The sequence below is a fragment of the Poecilia latipinna genome, unplaced genomic scaffold (genome assembly GCF_001443285.1).
Source record: "Poecilia latipinna isolate Pla-1442-1.1 unplaced genomic scaffold, P_latipinna-1.0 Scaffold3730, whole genome shotgun sequence".
Taxonomy (NCBI): Eukaryota; Metazoa; Chordata; class Actinopteri; order Cyprinodontiformes; family Poeciliidae; genus Poecilia; species Poecilia latipinna.
In genome coordinates this window covers 5,139-26,538 of record NW_015116346.1, presented here as the reverse complement: position 1 = coordinate 26,538, position 21,400 = coordinate 5,139, and the positions used below count along the sequence as shown (strand labels likewise).

General features: G+C 39.1%; 1 protein-coding gene across 1 annotated transcript; it reads right to left on the bottom strand.

The window, feature by feature from the left end:
• Positions 1-6,770: 6,770 nt before the first annotated feature.
• On the bottom strand, positions 6,771-20,807 carry LOC106941535 (protein tweety homolog 3-like). The gene is made up of 13 exons (XM_015024589.1): positions 20,753-20,807; positions 20,459-20,607; positions 20,158-20,378; positions 19,256-19,351; positions 19,034-19,106; positions 18,863-18,938; positions 17,861-17,916; positions 17,665-17,757; positions 16,748-16,840; positions 16,528-16,664; positions 12,328-12,498; positions 10,497-10,572; positions 6,771-7,668 (listed from the first exon to the last, which is right to left on the bottom strand). Exons 1-13 carry the CDS (start codon positions 20,805-20,807, stop codon positions 7,534-7,536), a joined length of 1,431 nt encoding a protein of 476 aa, XP_014880075.1. The 3' UTR covers positions 6,771-7,533.
• Between the last annotated feature and the right edge of the window lie 593 nt (positions 20,808-21,400).

Sequence of the window (21,400 nt, the reverse complement as noted above, 5' to 3'; positions counted from 1 at the left end):
TTGAAAATTTCTGCTTGACACCAGTTTCGTTTCTTATGATTGAATCATGAACTTTGACCTTAAGAGGCTAGTGAGGCCTGCACGACTTTAGATGTTGTTCTATGATGGTTTGTGACATCCTGGATGTTTTCTCAATTTGTGTTGTGACTCTTCCTGTGGTTCATCTTCAAACTGCTTAGTAACTCTTTCTAGACTCATGGATGTCAACAGCATGTCTCAAATTTCTCAGTTCATTTCTATTGTGGCATAAAATTGCTTAATGAAGACATTTAATCTCAATTTTGTTGGATTTGCTCTATATAAGTACGTTTGTTGACACTACTGGTCTACCAGGTGTTATAAGATGTGGTTCATAACAGTTAATTTATTCATTCAACAAAGAGGTCATTTACTTTTTGGCTTGGATAGATTTTTTTTCCTGGGATAAATCATCATTTGAAAACAGTTATCTTTGATTTGTGTGACAAAACAGTAAAAACAAAAACTGTAGGAATCTGTCAGGGACAAATGCTTCTTTGCAGTTCTGATTCCTCCAGACCTTCAGTTTTTGTCATTATTTAACAGACTTCCAGTCTATAAGAATAGCTAAAGCAAATAATATATTTGAAATAGAATTTCTAATGCAGGAACAACAAACTAGTGTCAAAAACCACAAACAGCAGAAACAATCTTTAAAATTCTTTGAGATATCTATAATTATAATCTTCACATCTTCTGAGGATGTCATGGCAAATCATGGCATATTTTTGCTTATTTTGTTTTTCACAAAAACATAGTTTGTATTGAAGGACCAAATTACATATGTTTTTTAAATATAAAGTAGAATGTGAATTAGAATATAAATCTCTATCTTGTTTATTCCAACTCACAGTACAAAATACAACTTTTCCTGTCTTGTGTTGGCACATTTCATAGTTTCCTGTGAGATAATGCCTATATTACATTTTCATTGTGCTGTTCAAAAAGGTCAGTAAATACATGTATTTATTCACAAAAGGTGGTTTAGAGACTATTTGTGAATATAGAAACATGTTACCCAAAAATCTCTAATATCTTATTTATTTTTCATACCTTTTAAAATGTTTTTGCTTAGATGGCAACAAAACTCATATCTCTTCATTATTACCAAGCCTGCTGTTTCCCATCAGTCACCCTGGCTGCGTTAAAAGCAGATTTATAAAATGAGCCACACTGAGCTTAATCAGGAACTCCATTTTACGTACACTACCTAGTGACTGGCAATATGTTTACATTCAAAATACAAAAGCAAGTGCAAACAGATGTCCTGAAGCAATCCCCATCAGATCATTGAAAGCTCCAGGGTGTTGGCATGTCGTAGCTCTTCCTGGTTCTATAATGCAAATCAAGGTGATGACATAAAGGCTCCAAGTTGACATGCAGGCCATGCAAACACACAAATGTATTTTCACTGACTAATCAGGACTTTCTGTGCCTTCCTTTCATTTTACTAACAGTTTGTATCTAACCCTACCCCTAAATAATCACTTTTAAGGCAAGGTCTCACAGAACTGTCGTCGAAACAGCCCCAATCCAGAACCGCTCAGACAGTCACAGTAAAGTAGGAAAAAGTTGCTTTGTCTCAACAAAAGAAGTGCAAAATTGACAGTTTTAAGTAACTGATGTCTGGATTATATATTAAACTATATTTACTGTCTAAGCATCCCAGAATGCTGAAAAAGAAGAGTTTCAGTGATTTGAGACTAAAACTTGTAAACAAAGCAAAGTGTTATCGCACTTAGAGTAATGTGTGCTTTACCTCAGTGAAAGTAGTGCAAAATGAAGAGTTTTAAGACTAATATCTGCAGTGTATGTTAAACTTTACTGTCTAAGCATCTCAGAATGCTGAAAAAGGTTTAGTGGTTTTTGACTAGAACACATCTAAACATTGTGTTTATCTGATTCAACAATGAGGCAGATGGAAGACATTGGACAGAGACCAACTGATCTGTGTGGAGCTCCATGTTTCAGCATGGCGGTGGACGGAAGCACAGATGTGACTGATCAACATCAGTCACATCTGTGCTGATGTGTTTGATGAAGTTTCCAAAAGAAGACTTTTCATTACAAAGATATTGCAAAAAATAAAAAATAAAAATAAAGACCTCATCATGTCAAAAAAGACCCATTTACACATCGGAGGGTTAAGAGGATCCTCCTGACCCACAGTTCAAAATAGATCAAGCAGATAGAGCCAGTTTCTAACTGTGACTGATGTGTCTAACTTCTGGAAAAAAAAAAAACTACTCTCTTTATAAAACCTATCAAAAATAATTTTAATTTATTTGTTCATGAGTATTCTCATAAGTAAAATCTCAGATTTTTACATGGTATGTATGAGGTGGAAAACAGAACACATGCTAAATTTTCATGTGTGCACATTTACTGACTTACATTTACAAATTTAGATATCCATACAGGCATTTTTAATTGATAGTAATCTTACCCCATACATAACTCCTTGTGTTTCCATAGCAACTAAAACAAACAAGAACCTGACACAGGTTGTTTGACATCATCATGTTGATGAGAACCTCTATGTTCTCATCAATGATGTCATAACAGTTCAAAGAGATACAAGAATACAAGAATTCTCAGTTTGCTTCTCAACTTGGTTGGAGGTAGATCGATTCCAGAGAGACGACTTCAAACTGATTTTACAAACCATTTTAACTGTTCACCAAGTCAAGAGGAATTTTGATATTGATGGGACCTTGGATTTCTTGTTACAAATGGAGTTGAAAAGTTGTTAGGATAGAGCATAAGAGGCAAAGACGTTTTAGTAGAGAGCTCTGAGGATGAGAGATCAAAATACTTTGGTTTGGACATTGAACCGTGAAGCCCAAAAGGACATGGAAGATTCCTCTAAGGATGAGAAAGTTACCGTCAAAACCACAACTATGGATTTAACAGTAAAGGCATCAGGAGACTTTGTTGTTTTTGAAAGTCTCAATGTTCCTCATGACCAAATGGACCTGGATGTGTTTGCTTGCTCACAGGTTGAGTGAGTTACTTTAACAACCACAGCTAACTCTTTATCAACACAGACATTACAAACTGTCTTTACCAGTCTTCCCAAAAACATAGAGGACCTGGATGTGAAACCAAGATGTGACAGCAAGGAAATTGTGACATATTTGAAGAAATCTCTGAGGATTCATCAGCAGAAGAAAACTTAGAAAATGAAATTCAAAATGACACAGATGATTTCAACAGAGTGGATATTAATCTTGAGCCAACCATGTACTTTTGCAAATTTTCCAACTCATTCTTCAAATGTTGGATGAATGCCACAACACATAGCATTATGAACTTCAGTATTACCAGAAGGTTTGTGGCTCAGTATCCCAAAGAGATATCTGGACTTTCTATAGAGACTCCATTGTTTGTGAGGTTTTTCTTTATAGCAATGCACCATCCAGGAAGATATTTCCCCCCAGATGAAGTCTTTGCAGTTCAGAATGAAATACTTGAAACACTGAAGATGAAGGATGTAGTACATCAGGACAAGCCAGGAGTCTTTTTGTTTTATATGTCACACTGTCTGACCCAATATGTCATTAACAGACTATGAGCTGTACACAGATGACTATTGTGAACAATGTCAGAAGTCTTCATGTGATATTTACCTACCAAAGGATCAAAGAGACACTACAACTACTCTTTTAAACTGTTATACAGTAAGTGTGGAATTGCAGAATGTTGTGACACCTGCAACTCCAACATAAAGACAGAAAACTTTAAATGTTTAAATAATTGGAATGTTTTATTTGTTGTTTTGATCATGTAAATTACATTTTTTGTTTCTTCTATAAAAGTTTATAAGAGTATAAAAGGTTTTAATCATAATTAACATTGAATTAACATGTTTTTCAATCTGGGAATTTATTATTTAGAAGGGTTTATGACGTTTTAAATTAAGGACAATATATTGCTTCAACGTGAATTCAATATTTCTGCCTAACCATATTTCAATGTTAATCCAATCACATTTTGCAAGCTGGGCTAGTATGATACCAGGAAGTGAGCGGACTGTTGGAACAGCGACATCTGCTGGCAACTGGCAGTTAATGAAGAAAGTGAACTATTTTAAGGTGCAATTTCTGGTTTTGTACACTGGTGATTACAAAATTGAAATTAGTTTTAGAAATTACAATGGTCACGAGTGTACAAGAAAATTCTAGGGGATCTTTACAGCCTTGCCCTCCATCCGATAGGGAAAATATCAAAATAACCAGGTCAAAACAAAAAAGCAGCAGCCGTGATCTGTACGTTAAACATGTTTAATTTCATTTTTTAACACTTATTCCAGGCTGAATCATTACCACAGTTTTGACATGTAAATTGTTAATATCAGTTAAAACCATCAGAAAATAAAAACACCAATAGAAAACACTGTCTCACATCTGCACACAGGTATATGAAGTCCTGTTGGCATCTCTCTCTCTCTCACACACACACACACACACATTCACACACACAAATTACTGTTTTTTTTACTTTATCCTACTGCACACAATGTCAGATACAACTCAGGATTCAGGAGAACAGACAACACTGAAATAGTCTTATTAAAGCATTGCAATACAGAGAATCATTCATCATTAATGGGGGATGTGTTCTCCTTATCCTCCAAAAAAAAACAAACAAAAAAAACTAGCTAGTCATTATTCATTTTTAAAGTCTTCTTTTAAAAGACAGAAGAAATAAAAAAAAAACATAAAGTGGTATGACTTTTTTTAAGAGTTTATAAATATGAAAGGCCACTCATTAGTGACTTGTCCCACAGATCTTAACATCATTTGCATTAATGGTGCAAGAAAACACGGTTAAGTCTTAGAACATAGGTAGCATCGCAACACGGACATTTTCTCTTCCTAGTAAAACCACACGTGTGAGATTGTCTCGCTACAACGAGAGGTGGCCATTGTTTAAGTTAAGCAGACAATATTAAAATCTTCTATACAAACGGTGGGTGAGAAGATGTGTCTATACTGTGCCACCTATAATGCAAATCAGTGAGGAGATAGTAGCGTTGCCCCAGCTGTTGATGTAAACAGGACTAGATGATGGAAACAGATTTTAAACAATGCCCCAACGCCAATAAGGCATGTACGAGAATCAGAATCACGCCACGCCGTGTGTGTGCAGATATGGACGTGACTCAGGCTATTCAGGCAGCCCAGCCACACCGATCGACCAACACTGAGAGAACATCAGCCAATCATGCTGCAGAGATGCCACACACATGGGTTCACAACTACAGTTTGTTATTTTACACTGTACAGAGCTTTAGAGCAGGTGGCAGTGTCCCATCACAGGCAGTGAGTTTTAATTCTTCATCTCATAGAGTCATCTCCCACAGAACTTGTGCTTGAGTGAAAAAAAAACAACAAAAAAACAACTTAAAAACATTATCCCAATGGTGCAAGGCAAGATTAACTGCTTAAAAAAACTCAAACAGGAAAGGTTCAGGAATATAAAAGAAAAAATTTAAAACTATTCTCGGTCACAGTATCACATCCTAAATAAACAAAACAAAAATCACCATGTGACAAGTTAATGATTTTAAGTAAAACTATTTTCTGTGACCCAATTACCATTCAGAGACAACAGAAATTTGTTTTATTAATATACGTTTTCCCACATTTCAACCACAAACCTCAATGTATTTTAGTGGAGCTTCATGTGGCAGACAGAAGGGACTGATGAATGAATACAGTTTTACTTTTTTTTTTTTTTGACAAATAACATAAAAGATGTTATTTGATGAATCCTCTTTACTCTGACATCCAGTGGAACCAAGAGCTTTCAGAAGTCTACTACTTGGTAAAAGGAGTCATTTAAACTCATTATGAATTTCCTGTGGAGTCCTCAGAGGTTTGGAAGAGATTAGTGAACAAACAGCATCATGGAAATGACAAGACATGTAGGAGACCATCCAAACCACAGGCAGAAAGTGCTATTCAATTAGAATTAAAGTCAATATTGTAGTCTAAATGCAAAGTAAAATATAAGAGAAAATCACTTCAAATCATCCTTTACTCAACATACTCACTTTAAATAAAGCGGTGGGGGTGTTGCGCTGTGGGGGACGCTTTTGTTCAGAAACCTCCAAAAGACTCGAGATTGAGGTGGACGTTCACTAAAGCATTATCGTGTGTTAAAGTGGTCCAGTCAAAGTCCAGATCAAGAGTCTGTGGTCAGACTTGCTGGAAGCTCTCCATCTTATCTGACTGAGATGGAGCCATTTTAGTTTTGAGCCTCCAGAAACTGGAAGAAGCAGGTCCTGATGGGACTGTAGCTGTCATGGCAACTAAAAGTGCTTTTTAATCAGGAAAAAAATATCCATCCGCTTCACAACTATCTGCTTTTTGTTGGTTTATCAAATAAAATTTCAGCAAAATAAATTGATGTTTGTGGTTATAATGGGGGAAGAGGAGAAACTTGAAGGTCTATGAATAACACTGAGGCACTGCATGTCCCTCAGCACAATCCTGAAGGGAAAAAGCAACATTTTTATTCTCCCTCTCCATCCTGACCTTCTGACAGCTTTACATAGCACCTAACAGGCTTTAACTTGCAAATAGTGTCCGCTGATTCCCTTTTCAAATATTTGTCCTATTCCCTTATCGCTGACAGCTACACCAAAAAAAAAAAAAAAAAACTCTCCTTACACGTTTCATTTTTCTGTTATGAGTCATCCTGAGGCAGTAGGAGATGAGAACAGTATCAGGCATCCTTTATTTTCACTAGTCAGTTTATTTGGCACAAGTTGAGCTTTTTTTTTTTTTTTTTTTAATCCGTGCTCCACAGCTTCCACTTCCCAGATAAACGTGTGTGTTGTACAACAGAACTCCTGGCTCAATTCAGAATGCATTAATCGGTGTGTGTGTGTGTGTGTGTGCTGTACATGCACGTAAACACGATGACGGTGGACACAACGATCCGAGCCTTAAAAGACGAGTCGAAAAGGGAATGTGAACGTGGCGGCGCAGCTCAGTTCCTACCTACTGTCACGGCGTTCTGAGTCACTGACTTATTTACACACATGAGCATTTAGTTGGTGTGTGTGTGTGCATGTGTTTGTGTAAATGGTACAGTGAAGAGTTACCACATAACCAGGAAGCATTAAACAGTCTACTCCTCATGAAATCAGAATAAAGCGCATGTTGCACTATTTACAGCTCTATACAATGTGTGTATTTGTGTGTGTGTGTGTGTCTGGCTGTGATTTGTTTCAATGTAAAAGCGTCTCGGAGCTGGGGGGATTGATCAGATACATCCCAGGAGGAGATATCAGAGGAACAGGAGGAGGAACGGCAGAGAGAGGCTGAGCTGGACGAGCCGCTCAAAGCCGGATCCACCTGGAGGACAAACGGGGAGCCGCTCAGACCCGATGTGTGGCTTCTGGCTTCATCTTAAAAACAGATTCGGTGGGATCCTGCTGAGCTCCGTCCTGAGAGCTGTTGGCTGTGAGAACATGGCTGAGGCAGTGCTGTGTTGAACTGGTCTCTAGTGGACTGAGGACTGAGGCCGGGCAGCGGGGTTAGGCCGACTGGAGGGATCCAGTTGGTCGTTGGGAACAGAGCGGCGGTTCTGCTCCGGTCGGTTGGTGGCTAGGTATTTCGCTCTCATACTGGAGGTGTACTGGATGGAGAGAGGGAGTACAAGGAGGAAGGAAGAGCAAGAGAGGAGGAGGATGAGAAGCATAGAGGAAAGTACAGGAACAAGACAAAGGAAACATGAGTGGAATAATTAAACCTCTTTTGTACTTCAGAGCATCAGCTGATAAATCCAGCTGAATCCAAACATTTACATGCTATATTACAACAAAATACTATTTTTTCCCCACTGACTATAAATCACACTGAACTTTGTCTGATTTAGATCTATCAGGATTACCAAAATTACTCATGTTTGTTATACTAATACTGAGAGAATCTTTTAGAACTCTCTTCAAAGTTAAAAGTTTACATGCACTATGCCATCAAGCAATTTGGTAAAGCTAAGAGAATGATATCAGGTCTTTGTAAGCTTTAGAAGAGCAGAATTCAATGGATGAAACCAGATATTTACACTCACCAAACAAAAAGACACAATCTGAAGTTAAATCAGACCAAACGTCCTGTTTTAGGTCAGTTAGAATGAGTAAAATGATTTCTGTTTTATAAATGCCAGAGAAGGCAAGAGGAGAGAGAGGAGGCAGGTAGAAAAACTTCTCTCAGAATCAGCAGCTGTCAGAGGGACCGGAGTGAGATGACGGTAAACTACTGTGAGAAGATTGTGTTTGGAGGGGTTAGGGTTGTCTCGTAAAAATGACCATGGAAATACATGCTGAAGTTTAGGAATGGAAAAAAAAAAATCTAAAAAGATTCTCTGATTCTGGTGATTTTTTATTTTTATTTTTTTGTCTAAAATGTAAAACTGTTTTAGTGAAAACATTTTAATTTATTTATTTTTTTACAGTTTATGTAAATATCTGGTGTCAATTACAGGTAGAAGGAGATAAACACACACATACAGGTCATTGGATCAGTCATTTGGACAGCCAGGATCTGACTACAGCAGCTGATTAGAGCTACATGAAGTTATTATGTGATTTCTTTGAAGTTAGTCTACTTCTGATGTAGTGGGTTAGCCTGGTATGCGTTAGTGGTTTCATGTGGGAGTCACAGTAAAAGGGGGTCTTGTGTTTCCACATCCCTGCGGAGGGCAGACGGTCAGCGCTGCCTGTGAAAGCAACGAGCTGCCGTCATTCAGCCGTTTGTGGAAGCTCTGGAGGTGGGAGCAAAGTGGCAGTGTGGCTGCTGGATGGTGAAAGGTGACGGGGGGAGGCACAGAAACAGCAGACACATACACCTCGACCAGAACATGTGCACACATAGACACAGTGTGGAACAGGAAGGAGGGGGAGAAAAGGAGCTGCAGAGGTTTGGGCTCCAGTGTTTCAGGGGGATGAGCTGCGTTCGGACAGGCGGCAGCGAGCGGAGAACGTGTCTGAACGGTTCGGCTTCAGCTGGCCACAGCATCCACACGCATGAAATCTACAGCTGATATAATGTGAGGGGGGTTTCACCAACAAACAAGCCCAGCAACTGTCAAAGTCACAACGACCAGTAGAGGAGCATCTCAATAAAGTAGAGTTTCATCCGAAAGGGAAATTCATGGATTCAGTTCAATTCCAATTAAACTCCGAACTCACTGATACGTTTCAAGCACTTATTTTCTTTGTGATGGTTTTAAGCTAGTCGAACTAAAAATTCAGTTTCTCAGAAAAGGAAAAATTACAAAAGACCAAGAAGAAAGAATTTTAATATCTATAGCTCTGTAAAAAATGAAGAGCCCACTGCACTGAAAACCTCCTGTTATTACACAAATATTAATTTCTGAACTCTTCCTCAGATCAAACATTAATATTGTTGTTTCTAAATGAATATGAACTGAACTTGTTTTCTTTGCATTATTTGAGGTCTGAAAGCACCACATCCTCTTTGTTATTTTGATCATTTCTACATTTTTGCTTGGAATTTCAGAGACATGTTGTCAGTAGTTCAGAGAGGAGAGGATTGTGAAAAGAAAAACCCACGGTGGGGTTTAGAAGAGGTGGACCAGGCTGGGACAGACCGAGGAGTCAGAGCCTCACCCGTGTGTGTCAGAACCGTTTTAAGGAGAAAAACGACCTGAGTGTTGCTCGGTGGTCCACACATCACACTGTCACTGAATACTGATGGAGCTGTGTTACCTGCTGGTGTTGCTCCAAAGTGTTTCATCACATCCAGAACCAGCACACACCTGGAGGATCTCATGTTTCTCTCTGCTGATGAGTTTTATGAAGATTTCATAACAAGCAAACATTTGAAGTATTTCAGTTTGTGCTTAATGAATCGATATAGTACGAGTTTCACTTTTTAAATTGTAGTTAGTGGAAAAATAGATTTTTTTTTTGATGATATTCAAATTTATTGAGATGCACCTGAAATTCATTTTAGCTAAGAGATCTGAGTATGTTTGCAGTTCTTCCACATAGGTGTTGCTGCTGAACGGCAAAAACGCACGAGTTCAGTCTGAAAAATGTTCACCACTATGTTAACCACTATACATCAGAAATAGAGGCCAACTCTGTGTCCAACATGACACTACAGGCAAATCAAAACAACAATTTCTCTTTCAATTCACATGCAAATGGTACAAAAAACCTCTTCTTTTTAAGCTCCAGTGTCCCAGGCTGCCAAAATGACTCATGAAGCTTGAACCATGGTCACTGTCTAGTTTGAGCACAGATGACACTTGCAGGGATGAAGGGAAAGAGGACTACCTTCCAATATCCACACACAGCATGTCAGACGACTGAGATGGGAAAAACTTCACACCCTTGTTATCGGCAGGACAAACAGAATCTCTGTGGGGTTTGCTTCGTGCTGTGGGTATTGGAATACAGTAGAAGGGAGCGTGTGATCTAGAAAGTGTGCACTTACAGAGGGTGGAGGGGACTCCCTGCCAATCAGGGGGGTGTTCTCACACCGGGGGTTCTGAAAGTTTGCGTTCTGGCTCCTGCATTGTGAAATAAGAGGTTACTTATTTAATGTGCTCACCCTGCTGCTGAGCTCCTGGTCTGTGTTTGACCTCTAATCTGCTCATCATAACTCTGATCTGTTACCTCAATGATAGAATAAACAGGGACCTTCAACTTGGCAATATATGACGTGCACAAAAAGTTAAATATTTCTTATCGTGTAACAAAAAATGTGAGGAGCCACAGGAAACTGATACATGCCTATATATTTAGATTAATTTATTATCAACAGTACTGTTTAAAATGTTTGGATTTGATCAATATGTATGTAAATACATAGTGCCTTGAGAAGGTATTATAGACTTTTTTACATTTTATCACATTACAAGAACAAGCTTTAATGTACGATTTTTATGCTCATCACAAAAGTCTGAGGATCATTTTTACTCAGCCCCCTTCAATCAGATGCCTCTAAATAAAATCCAGGAAAAACAACTGCATTAAAAGAACAGGTATCACAAAGAACTAAAGTTCACACCAGAAAGGTGCAGATTAAGTTACAAAAACAACATTCCAGTACCAAGCTCCAGTTCAATGGGACAACTACAAGTGAAACATCCCACAAATTCTTTTTTATAAGAGTGATGAGAAGAAAGTCCTGTCTCCAGTTTGTCACAAGCCTCATCCTTCACAGTAGACATGACAGAATGTGCTCTGGTCAAATGAGATTGAGGTTGTCCCTTTTGGCCTACAGGGAAAACGTCATGTAAGGTAGATAACTACCATCAACCCAAACACACTGAAGCACACGAGTTTCTTCAGCAGGGATTTAGTGGAAAATTAAGACGATTAAAACAGGAAGAAAACCTGTCACAGGTTCCAATAGGCATCACACTGGGTGAGGGATTCATCTATCAGCAGAACAACAGTCCTACATACAGTCAGAGTATTTCCATGTGTTAGAATAACCTGGTCTAAGTCCAGACCTAAAGCCAGTTGAATGTATGGCAACACTTGACAGATGACACCTGTATCCAGTCTGACTCAACTATTTTGCAAAGAAGAACAAGCAAAGCTCTGTCCATGTGGAGAGCTGATGGAGAGAGGATTTACATCTGTAAAATACAGTTCTGTAAAATATTGACTCTGGGTGGCAGGATGTTTTACTTTAGTAAACAATTAAAAAGCTCTCCATCACTTTTGTTTCTCTTCACACTTTTGTTCTCCTTTCATGTTGGCCTATCATTGAGAATCTCATTAAAATACATTTAAGATTAGTTTTAATGTGACAAAATGTAAAAGAGAAAAACAGTTTTGCAAAAGCACTAAAAAAGCCGTACTAGCTATTCCAGCACAGTTTCTGCTTGCAGTTAACATGACGTGCTTAATTAAATCAAAATGCAACAAGCAGCATCACAACATTAAAAGTTTTTTAAGAGTTGTTCTATTCTGAGCAAGGGAGTCAGTCCTGTGGCAACCACATGCATGCATGGTGACATTATAACTTATGTCACTGGGCCGCTAACATGTCTTTACTGTATTTATCTGATTTCTGAAAATACTGTGGGGATAAACAGGCAGGTCGGCTAAAAGAGGCAGCAGGAGTTTTCCTATCACTCCAACAGGCGATCTAATGAGGAGTTTTCTACGCTGACAGGTTGGTCACAGAGCACATGACTACACTAAATATGTCTAGGTTGTACTCTGGGCCACACAAGGCTAGCATCAGCTGCCTATAGCCTGCATGTGCATTGATTCTGGTAGCCTCTGGCTAGCGGCTGGTGCTAACTCACATGTATTCAGTGACGGGGGCATTGCTGACAGTGTGGGCTGTGGCAGGCAGGCTAGCTTCGCTGCCATAGCTGGAGCCACAGCTGTAGAGACTGGGCATGTGAACACGGTACAGGTTATCGTGCACGCCGCGAGAGGCACCCGACTCGTCTTCTCCGTCCTCGTCATCCATCCTTCAACCGGTCAGATTAAGAGCAGGGCATGAGAGGGCATGATGGGTAAGAAGGAAAGAAGGTAGAGGGGGAGGGAGATCCGAGAGAGACAACAGAGTATAAACAAGAGATTGAAGATGAGGTCAGAGGGAGAGGGGAGGATTATTGGAGGTCTCCAAAACTAAATGAAACACCCAGCCCAGGCCATGCCTCCAGCAGCTGAATGAGTAGAAACGGGTCATTGACAGCATTCATCTACAGACAACATCTACTGCAAATACAAAAGGTCTGAAACAGGAAGCTGCATTTTTCATTTTTGAACACTTTAATTCATGTGCACTGTATAAACACATTATCCTTAAAGATAGCCATGCAGTCATTGTTTTTATGCATCTATTATTGAGATAGATGTTTTGCTGCTGTTATTTAAAAGCAAATAAGTCTGTCAAAGCAGAATTAAGTCTCAAGTAGGGCTGGGCGATATTTCATACAGCATGGAGAGTTTTGTTCATCTTGAGACGTCAGAAATGCAATGAAAACCATCTGGTTTGATTGAAGATTTGAACTGAATATTTCCCTAAATACTTCAGTAACTTCCCCCCTACCCCATTTTTTCTTGGAGCATCTTGGAGACAACAAAGCAAAAAAAAAATAATTCCTCTAAAACTGAGTTACAAGTGTTCAGTCTTAAACCTGCAGTATGTAACTCTTATTTTAAAAAAATCAGCTTTTTGCATATTTGTTAAAACTGTCACTATGTTGCGACGGTACAGCATAAGACAATAAGACAGATAACACCTGGTTACAAAAAGAGATTTTCTGGAAGTTGTCCATGTTTTATTAACTGAATTAGGACTATTTTGCACAGCTGAATCCAAAAATAACATCCATTTTTCTCGGTCAGGTCAGGTTTTTATTCTAATGTCATTTAGAGAAATTTGATCTCCTGACGGAATTGATAACATTTTTTGACATCATCAGTTCATTTATGTTAATATTTCTCATCTAAAAAAGGTTTTAAGAGAGAAAAAAGTTGTGTATTAATTAATATTAATAGTGTATTAATTAAATGTCACAAACTTGGATTTCTGTAAATTGAATAATAAACATCAATAAGAGTAAATACATGTAAGTTGAACATTTCGTCTTCATTGTGTAAAATTCTCTGCTCTTTTCTGTCCTGAGGGAATCTCTCCTCCTGCTCTTCTCATTGATCAGATTCTCTGGAAACTGATCCAGATGTGAGAACAAGTCCTGCATTTTGATGCTCATGTTTCTCCATAGTTCTGAAGGTTGACCTGTTTGAGCAAAACCAATGTGATTTTTGGATTCAGCACATCAACATGACCCTAAAACCCCAGATAATTTCCAGTGCCTCTGCCTTCTCCCAGTGCTCCCAGTGCTGGGATACACAACTCAGTCAGAAACAACCAATCAGAGCCAGGGGGAGAGTTTTAGCACCGTCAGTTATGCTTGTGTGTGTACTGCTGTTTCAAACAGAAGCAATCAATAAAGGGGTCAAATAAGGGGAAATGACCTGCACTTGCACTTTATCAAGCCCAGAGGACCTGAAAGCACCTTAAAGTACATTCAGTCATTCACAGGTTAATGTTAATTGTTTAATAAAGTCCTCAGTCATATATTTTCTACATCTACTTCAGACATATAACCATGAATGTATACATAGCACAATGTTTCCACTCAAACTGCTGGTAAACAGTCAGTTTTGTGCTTGGCACCATCCAGCAGTATTTTTCAAGTTTTCCCACTTGCAAAAATTAACTTTCATGGCACATAGACAGACCTCAGCCGTGAGACAGAATCTAAGAAAAGTGGAAAAAAAATCAAATACAATTTCTAAGTCATTAATTATTAACTTATTTCATGAAATAAGTATTTGATCATCTACCAACTAGCAAGAAATCTGTCTCTCACAGAGCCCTGTCACTCTCCATCATGGCCTGTTTTAACTACACCTGTTTGAACTAAATGCCAGTATAAAAAACATCTTTCCACACTCTCAAACAATAAGACTTAAACCTCTGTAGACCGGCATTAGGGGAGTGGGCTACAGAAGGACAACAGGCAAATAGGTGTTATGGAACAGCCTTGTGTTGCTAGGCAACAACTTGCACTGAAGACAAGTCGTGTCTGGGTCTTCCAGCATGACAATGACCCCAAACATACAGCCAGAGAAACTACAAAGTACTTCAGTGTCCTGGAGTGGCTTAGACAGTCTACGTATTTGAACTCAACAGAAAGTCTGTGGAGGGAGTTGAAGCGCCATGTTGCCAAGTGAAAACTGACAGATCTGGAGAAGATCTGATCAAGAACTGTCTGACCTCTGCAACTGTAATCAAAGCTTTCAGTAACATATCAAACATTTATTTAATTCCATAATACACAAATTAATTATGTGCAAATCATACAGTGGAATCTGAACGATCGTCTAAATTAAAGACAATCTAACAAGCCTTCTGATTTTTAGCCTTTAGGCAAAGAAATGAGATAAAATATAAATTCAAATGTCCTACACTTTCACATTTGTATAGGAACCCTGAATATATCACTATAAATCCCTAAAGCATAGTAGCAATTTTTAGGCAATATCACCCAGCCCTGATAACAACAAAGCGTGATTATTTCCTAATTTGTTTATTTTTAATATGCTAAAAAAAATAATAAAGCAAAAGTATTGGGGTAAAAGGAGATAATGTGACTGAACTAAACAAACTATCTTCAGACATAAAAATGGTTAAATGTAAAACGACCAGCAACGGAACAAAATGAGGCTTTAAAAAAGTATGTGCTGATTTGGAAGTTGGATCTCTGGCTGCAGTGCTGGACACAACATGAAAGCACAAAATTTCACGCTGACATCAAAAACACTTTCTTGGTCTTTTTAGTACTTTTGTATCTGCTGTTAACATATCGACACCATTATGCCAGGTGATAAAGAGATAAAAAGAGAGGAAACTCTATTTAGATGAACCGATGCAGAAAATAAGGACAATGAGATATCTTGCCACCAGATGGCGGTATTTTTGCCTATCAATAAAATGGACAGTAGAGCCTGCTCACTGGTGCATTAATGAACCCAGTGAGGGTCAGATATGAACTTCCCCTTATTCCTGATGGGCCATATGCTTGGATTTGCTTTGATCCAAACCCAACAGAAAACCATAAAAACACCACTATGGCACAGCTCTGTTGTAATAGGAACAATCCATCCCTGCATTCAAAGCTTACATCTATTGCACCGATTGTAATGCTGAATTATTATTATTAGATCATATGACTCTTCAGTTATCTCAATATGCACCATCATTTGCTGAAGCCCGAAGCATTTCCAAATCAGGACAGGGGGAGAGAGTCAGGGAAGGAACAGAAGGAAGAAGTGGGGCAAAGGGGGGAAAAAATGTGGTGGCATCCTGATCAACACATGGGTGCTCCAAGTCAAAAGAAAATGAGAGTTGTGCAAACAGACAAACAAACCATCAGTCAAACTGGCAGCAATGAGGGCAGACAGTAAAATAAGAAACAACTGCATGGATGCAGAGACAGGCAGAGGGTGGTATGAAGAAGTTCAACAGTTAGGGAGGCAAATACACCCAAAAGCAATGACATGCATGGAGACTAAGGAGGTTCTGTTTAAGGCTTTTTGCGTTGTTTTCCATCAGGCATTAGAATTATTCACTGGAGCTGATAATGTGTGAATAATTAGCGAACAGGTTAGTCAAAAGACAAGGGTTTAGGGATGTGAAGAGTTGTATGTGGTCTGTATGCGGGTTTTCCATTTCATCATTTGCCTTGACTCAACTCTACTGTCCTACTGAAGACGGAATCTCTTCAGGGCGGATGTGATCAGCTGCTTATTTCCCAATACTTTCTCAAGTTGATAAAAAGTTTGGACTAAAGATTTTTGCAAAGAAAGGTTTTATGTTTGTCATCCTAGTTTACTCAGACGTTCTTTGCAGAATGAGCCAAGTCACCAATGGAAAAGTCTCATACCAGCATGAGAGGAACTTTGGAGGAGCATGTGTGTGTTACCTCTTCCTTGGCCAGGTATGTGGCACACTGCACACAATAGAAGAGAACATCAGAGCGGTGACAAAGGAGAACAGAACCAGGTAGATAAGACCTTCTACCCCATCATAGCACAGCCCAGTCAAAGCCTGGACGTAGTCCTTTAACAAAGAAGAGAGAAGAAACGTCAGCTGGGAAACGCAGATCGAATTTCTGTCATCAAACAAAGCAAACAGTGACTCACCATGTGTAGGCTGCGGCAGTCAACCAGGGCGGTCAGCTGGTGGAGACCAACCTCAGTGGAGTTGAGAACCGACTGGATTTGCTCCAGACTCTCCTGCACACAGAGCCAATGGTTTTCATACTGAGCAGACATCCTGCTTTATGTACATGTTCCAGAACTTCTTGAACTTTAGAAAATTGTTCATTTATAAACACAACTATAAACACACACATACTGCAGTGGGATTTTTAAGGATATAACAACAGGAAAGTGGAAAATATCTCTCTGTTGCTCCATTTTCTACCATTTTACATAGTAGAAAATGACAAGAGATTTTCACAACGTTTCCAAATAAAAATCTGTCTTTTCTATCCAAATCTAAAAAAAGTTTCATCTTGGTCTCATCTGACCAGAGCTCCTTCTTCGAAACACTCTTCCTTAAGTACCGGATTTGTGGAGAGCTTGAAAACTGGTGGCCCTTTAAACAATTCCTCCATCCTGAGTTGTGAATCCCTGCAGCTCCTCCAAAGCCACCACTGGCTTCTGGACTGTTTCTTTAAATACATTCCTCCTTTCATGGCTGGTAACTTCCCCTTAATGTTCTCCCTGTTCTGTCTTCTTGGTCTTAATGATGCTGTTAATTCGCTGATGTTCTCTAACAAATCTCTGAGGCCTCCAGGTCGCATCAGGCAATATAGCTGTACTAGATTTTATTTAGGGATATCAGAATCAGATGGGCTCTGAAAACAAATACACACCCAACCTTTCAGATAAAAGATTAAAAAAGGGGGGGAAAGCCCTCCTTTGTGTTGATCTATGACATAGAATCTATATGGTAGTCTGTGGTTGTAGTTTAAGGGATGGGAATACATTTCCAATCCACTACAAATGCACATGAGGGTAAAGCCTACAGATAGTTGCTCTGTAAGCAAATGCACCTTGGCAGTGGCATAATCACGTGTTGCTGATCTCAGTAGTTCTGCCACATCGTCCTGCATCTCCACCAAAGCTTTGTGACTCCCTGACAGCCTCTGCAAAACAAACAAGGAAGTTATTCAATCGGAAAGACGTCAGAGAAAACATGGTACTGTGAGACTGATGAGGAAAATCCAGAACACTGAGAGACATTTTTACCTGCTGGAACGGGTTCACTTTTCCAGAGCTGCACCTCAGGTAGTACTGCAGGATATCTGGCAAGGCATTCATAGATTCATGTTGGCATAAAAATATCCAATCCATTTGAATCATGCAGTTTTATAATAAAAAAGTTAAAGTCTGCATTTTTTAGAATTTTACATGGCCTGTTTGTTCCTGCTGAGGCATGTTTACAGTTATACCAAGATACAGTTGAGTGAGTGAGAGTCTTTACTTGTACTTTAGAGTTGATAAAGATGTTACTTTTATAATCATAATTAACAAAACTAGGCTTTATGATAAGATTTACAGAAATCCCCTTTAATATCAAAGTGAAAACATATTTCAATTAATAGAATATAAAAATAACATAATATTTTATTTCATTTTCATCTTGTCAAAATCATTTTTGACAAGATGGAAATGAAAATGTTTTTTTTTTTTAGGTAAATTACTTTGTCAAAAAAGCAAACTTTACTTTATTGTGATTGATTTGTAGATCACATAAAAGGCACCATATTTTCAAACAGGCACTAGATATGGGCAACATCTGAGTCCTACAGCAAGTAGATAGAGTGGAAACTACAGACAACAGGACTGTGTGGAAAGATGAAGCTGAACTAAGCATAAATATGATAAAAAGGGGAAGGAAGAAATCAGCTCAGATTGAAAAAAAAAAAAAAAACCTGCTCTGGATTCTCTGTGATGCCTTTGAGACGAGCAGAAGCAAGACAGGGTTTTTGATGCAACCCAAAATGTATTGAGAGGCAGTATGAGCTTTTAGATACCAGATTGTCAATCAAACCAAATCCCACTGGATGTGCTCAGCCACACACAAAGAAATGAACCACTTTCTAAAAATAGAAGCCATAGCAGCTTCAGCCATCAGAAGTCAAGCTGACATGTCTTCGCTTCTTTGTCAACCAAAATGGACAACAGTGTTCATAATGCATAAACTACCTGCTGGACATCAGCATGGTTGTATTGTTTCGGTGTACATACCTTGATTGATGACTGCATTGTCTTTGGTTACACTGGTTATGTAGGAATCTGGAGAGACGCAGAAGTCACTGGCCGACTGTGGGAGAGCCAAACACAAATCAGACATCCAGCAGTAGGAATTACATCACTGTAGAGACAGAGAGCTCAACTGTGTTGCCATAGTTAACTTACAGCAGCGACACCCAGCTCAAGACCCAGAGAACCCCAGCTGATTATCAGAGTCAAAACCCCAAGGAAGCACACTCTGGAGGACGGAAGAGAAAAGAAACTCTGTTTAACCGATAATAAACTCGATGGCCATGCCACATTATGGTTTATACATTTCAGAGAACAAGCAGGGTTTGAATCAGTCCAATCAGAGCAGCTTGGGGATGATGATGCAACAGACCGTACCCAATCAGAGTACCCCGAGAGTTGCGAATGAGCCCAAAGAGCACCAGCAGACAAATGAGAACATCGAACAGCAGCAGACCAAGGTAACCCAACCACCTACAAGAATACAAAAAGGAACACATTATTCCACAAAAAGCATTTCAAAACCTAAAATATGAGCTTCTCATTTACACTAATCAGGCAAAAAATATGACCTTTATATTCTCACTTTGTCTTACATACTTTGCTGGTAGTTCAAGGTACAGTGCGAAGAGTAAAGGAGACCAGGCACAACCCTGCTTTGTGTATATTTTGGAGGTAAAATTGTTCAACAGGCCAACACTGAGTTTGATTCTCAGTAGTATTATTTCATTGATCTTCTATGGTGTTAATAACCACATTGTGTACACCAAATCTCTATAAGACCTTATAAAGGAAATTTCATTTAAATGGATGCATTTTCAATATAGCAAGACAATTAATTTTTTTTACAAAAACAACTTGTTTTGGTCAGGCAGGTAAACTGCCAAATGAGCTGCTGGCGGTCCCATTGAGTTAAAAAAAATAAAACATAAAAAAAGTTCTTATCAGAATTGAGTGCAGGAAATGGGGAGAGATATCAGAGGCAGCAGAAGTCACCCTGCTCAATTTGTACAGAACATTTCTGAACATGTTTAATGTTTGTCATAGGTTTTCTTTAGTTGGTAAAAAGTAAGTCGTTCCTAAATGAGCCGACCACATCACTGAAATAAGATCGCAAACAAAGGAAGGAGGTCGTCATTTTATGCCTGATTAGGGTGTGTTTTATTATTAGCAATAAAGTAAATGAAGTTTTGTTGACATCGTATTTCTTATCTTAAATAAATACAAAGTATATGTCTGTGAAAGACAGGACTGGATTTCCAACTATTTTATTTACTGACCTGTAAAAGTCAAAGGCCTCGGTTTTTTGGGCTAAGTCTTCCAGAGAGATGTCCGTGTTGGACCAGAAGGGGACGTCCACCATCAGCCTCACCAGCTCGTCCAGCTGTCCTTGCAGCTTCTGGATGATGGCCACATAGTCCGTCTGATCCTGGAAGGTCGTCTCTAACTGGGCCAGGTTCTCCTCCACTGTCTGGTTTAAGGCTAGGGTATTATCTGACACCTAGAAACAAAAAAACATTCACTCAAGTGTACTTTTATTCATATTTGAGGGTAAAATATTTAGTGCTATTGTAGGCTCACCAGTTTCTCCACTCCAGAAACAGTGCGGTTGGCATGACGAAGGGAGTACGCCAGGCGACTGGCTCCATCACTTGACTCGCCGTTTCCATAGAATCCAACAGCGATTCCAGCACTGGAAGAAAAATGGGATCCAATACATGAATCTTTGACTCAATACAAACCTTTCATACCAATAGACAAACTTCTAAAAAACCAAAACTTCTAATTTTTGTTATAATTCACCTTGTGAGCAGCGTTACATCATCCTGAAAAACTGAAGGACCCGCTAAGTTGTCGGCTGCAGTTCATCTGCACCTTGCCTTGCCTCAACACCAGAAGGCAGCACTGAGTTCTCAGATTTCACCCTCATGCCTCAGGCAAACACAGTTCTACCAGAGAGGATTCATGTACACACATGCTCACTCACTCACACACACACACAGTCTACACAATAATTGGGTCACCAGACCACAAATAATGTGATCCCCCTGCAGGGCTCTGCCCACAGTCATTCAGCACACAGGCTACAATATTTGGGGCTCTTCACTCATAAAGACTTTATCCAACATCATAAACAATAGAAACATTTTTTTTCTATTTTTATGTTGTAGCTAATCCATTCCTCCACCATGCTGCCTCCTTTAACCCCAATATGCTTTCATGCCCCCTCCACCCCCCAGCACCCACTGAAAGCTTGTCTGTGTACCCTCTGACTCTGCCCTCCTTTTGTGTACTTTATGTACATGAGTCTACTGTACACTCTACTGACACTGCTGCTGTCTGCATGCAAGCACTAGACAGATTTGAAGAAATACATTACCATTGTTCAGACAATTCATTCAGGCCTATTACATATTTATTAGCTCCATTTTACATCTGTCTTTACAATGCACATATCCTCATGTATCTGTTTGCCCTCTGTGCTTTTTAAACACATGAGCTATTGGCAGAGTTTTCCCCAGT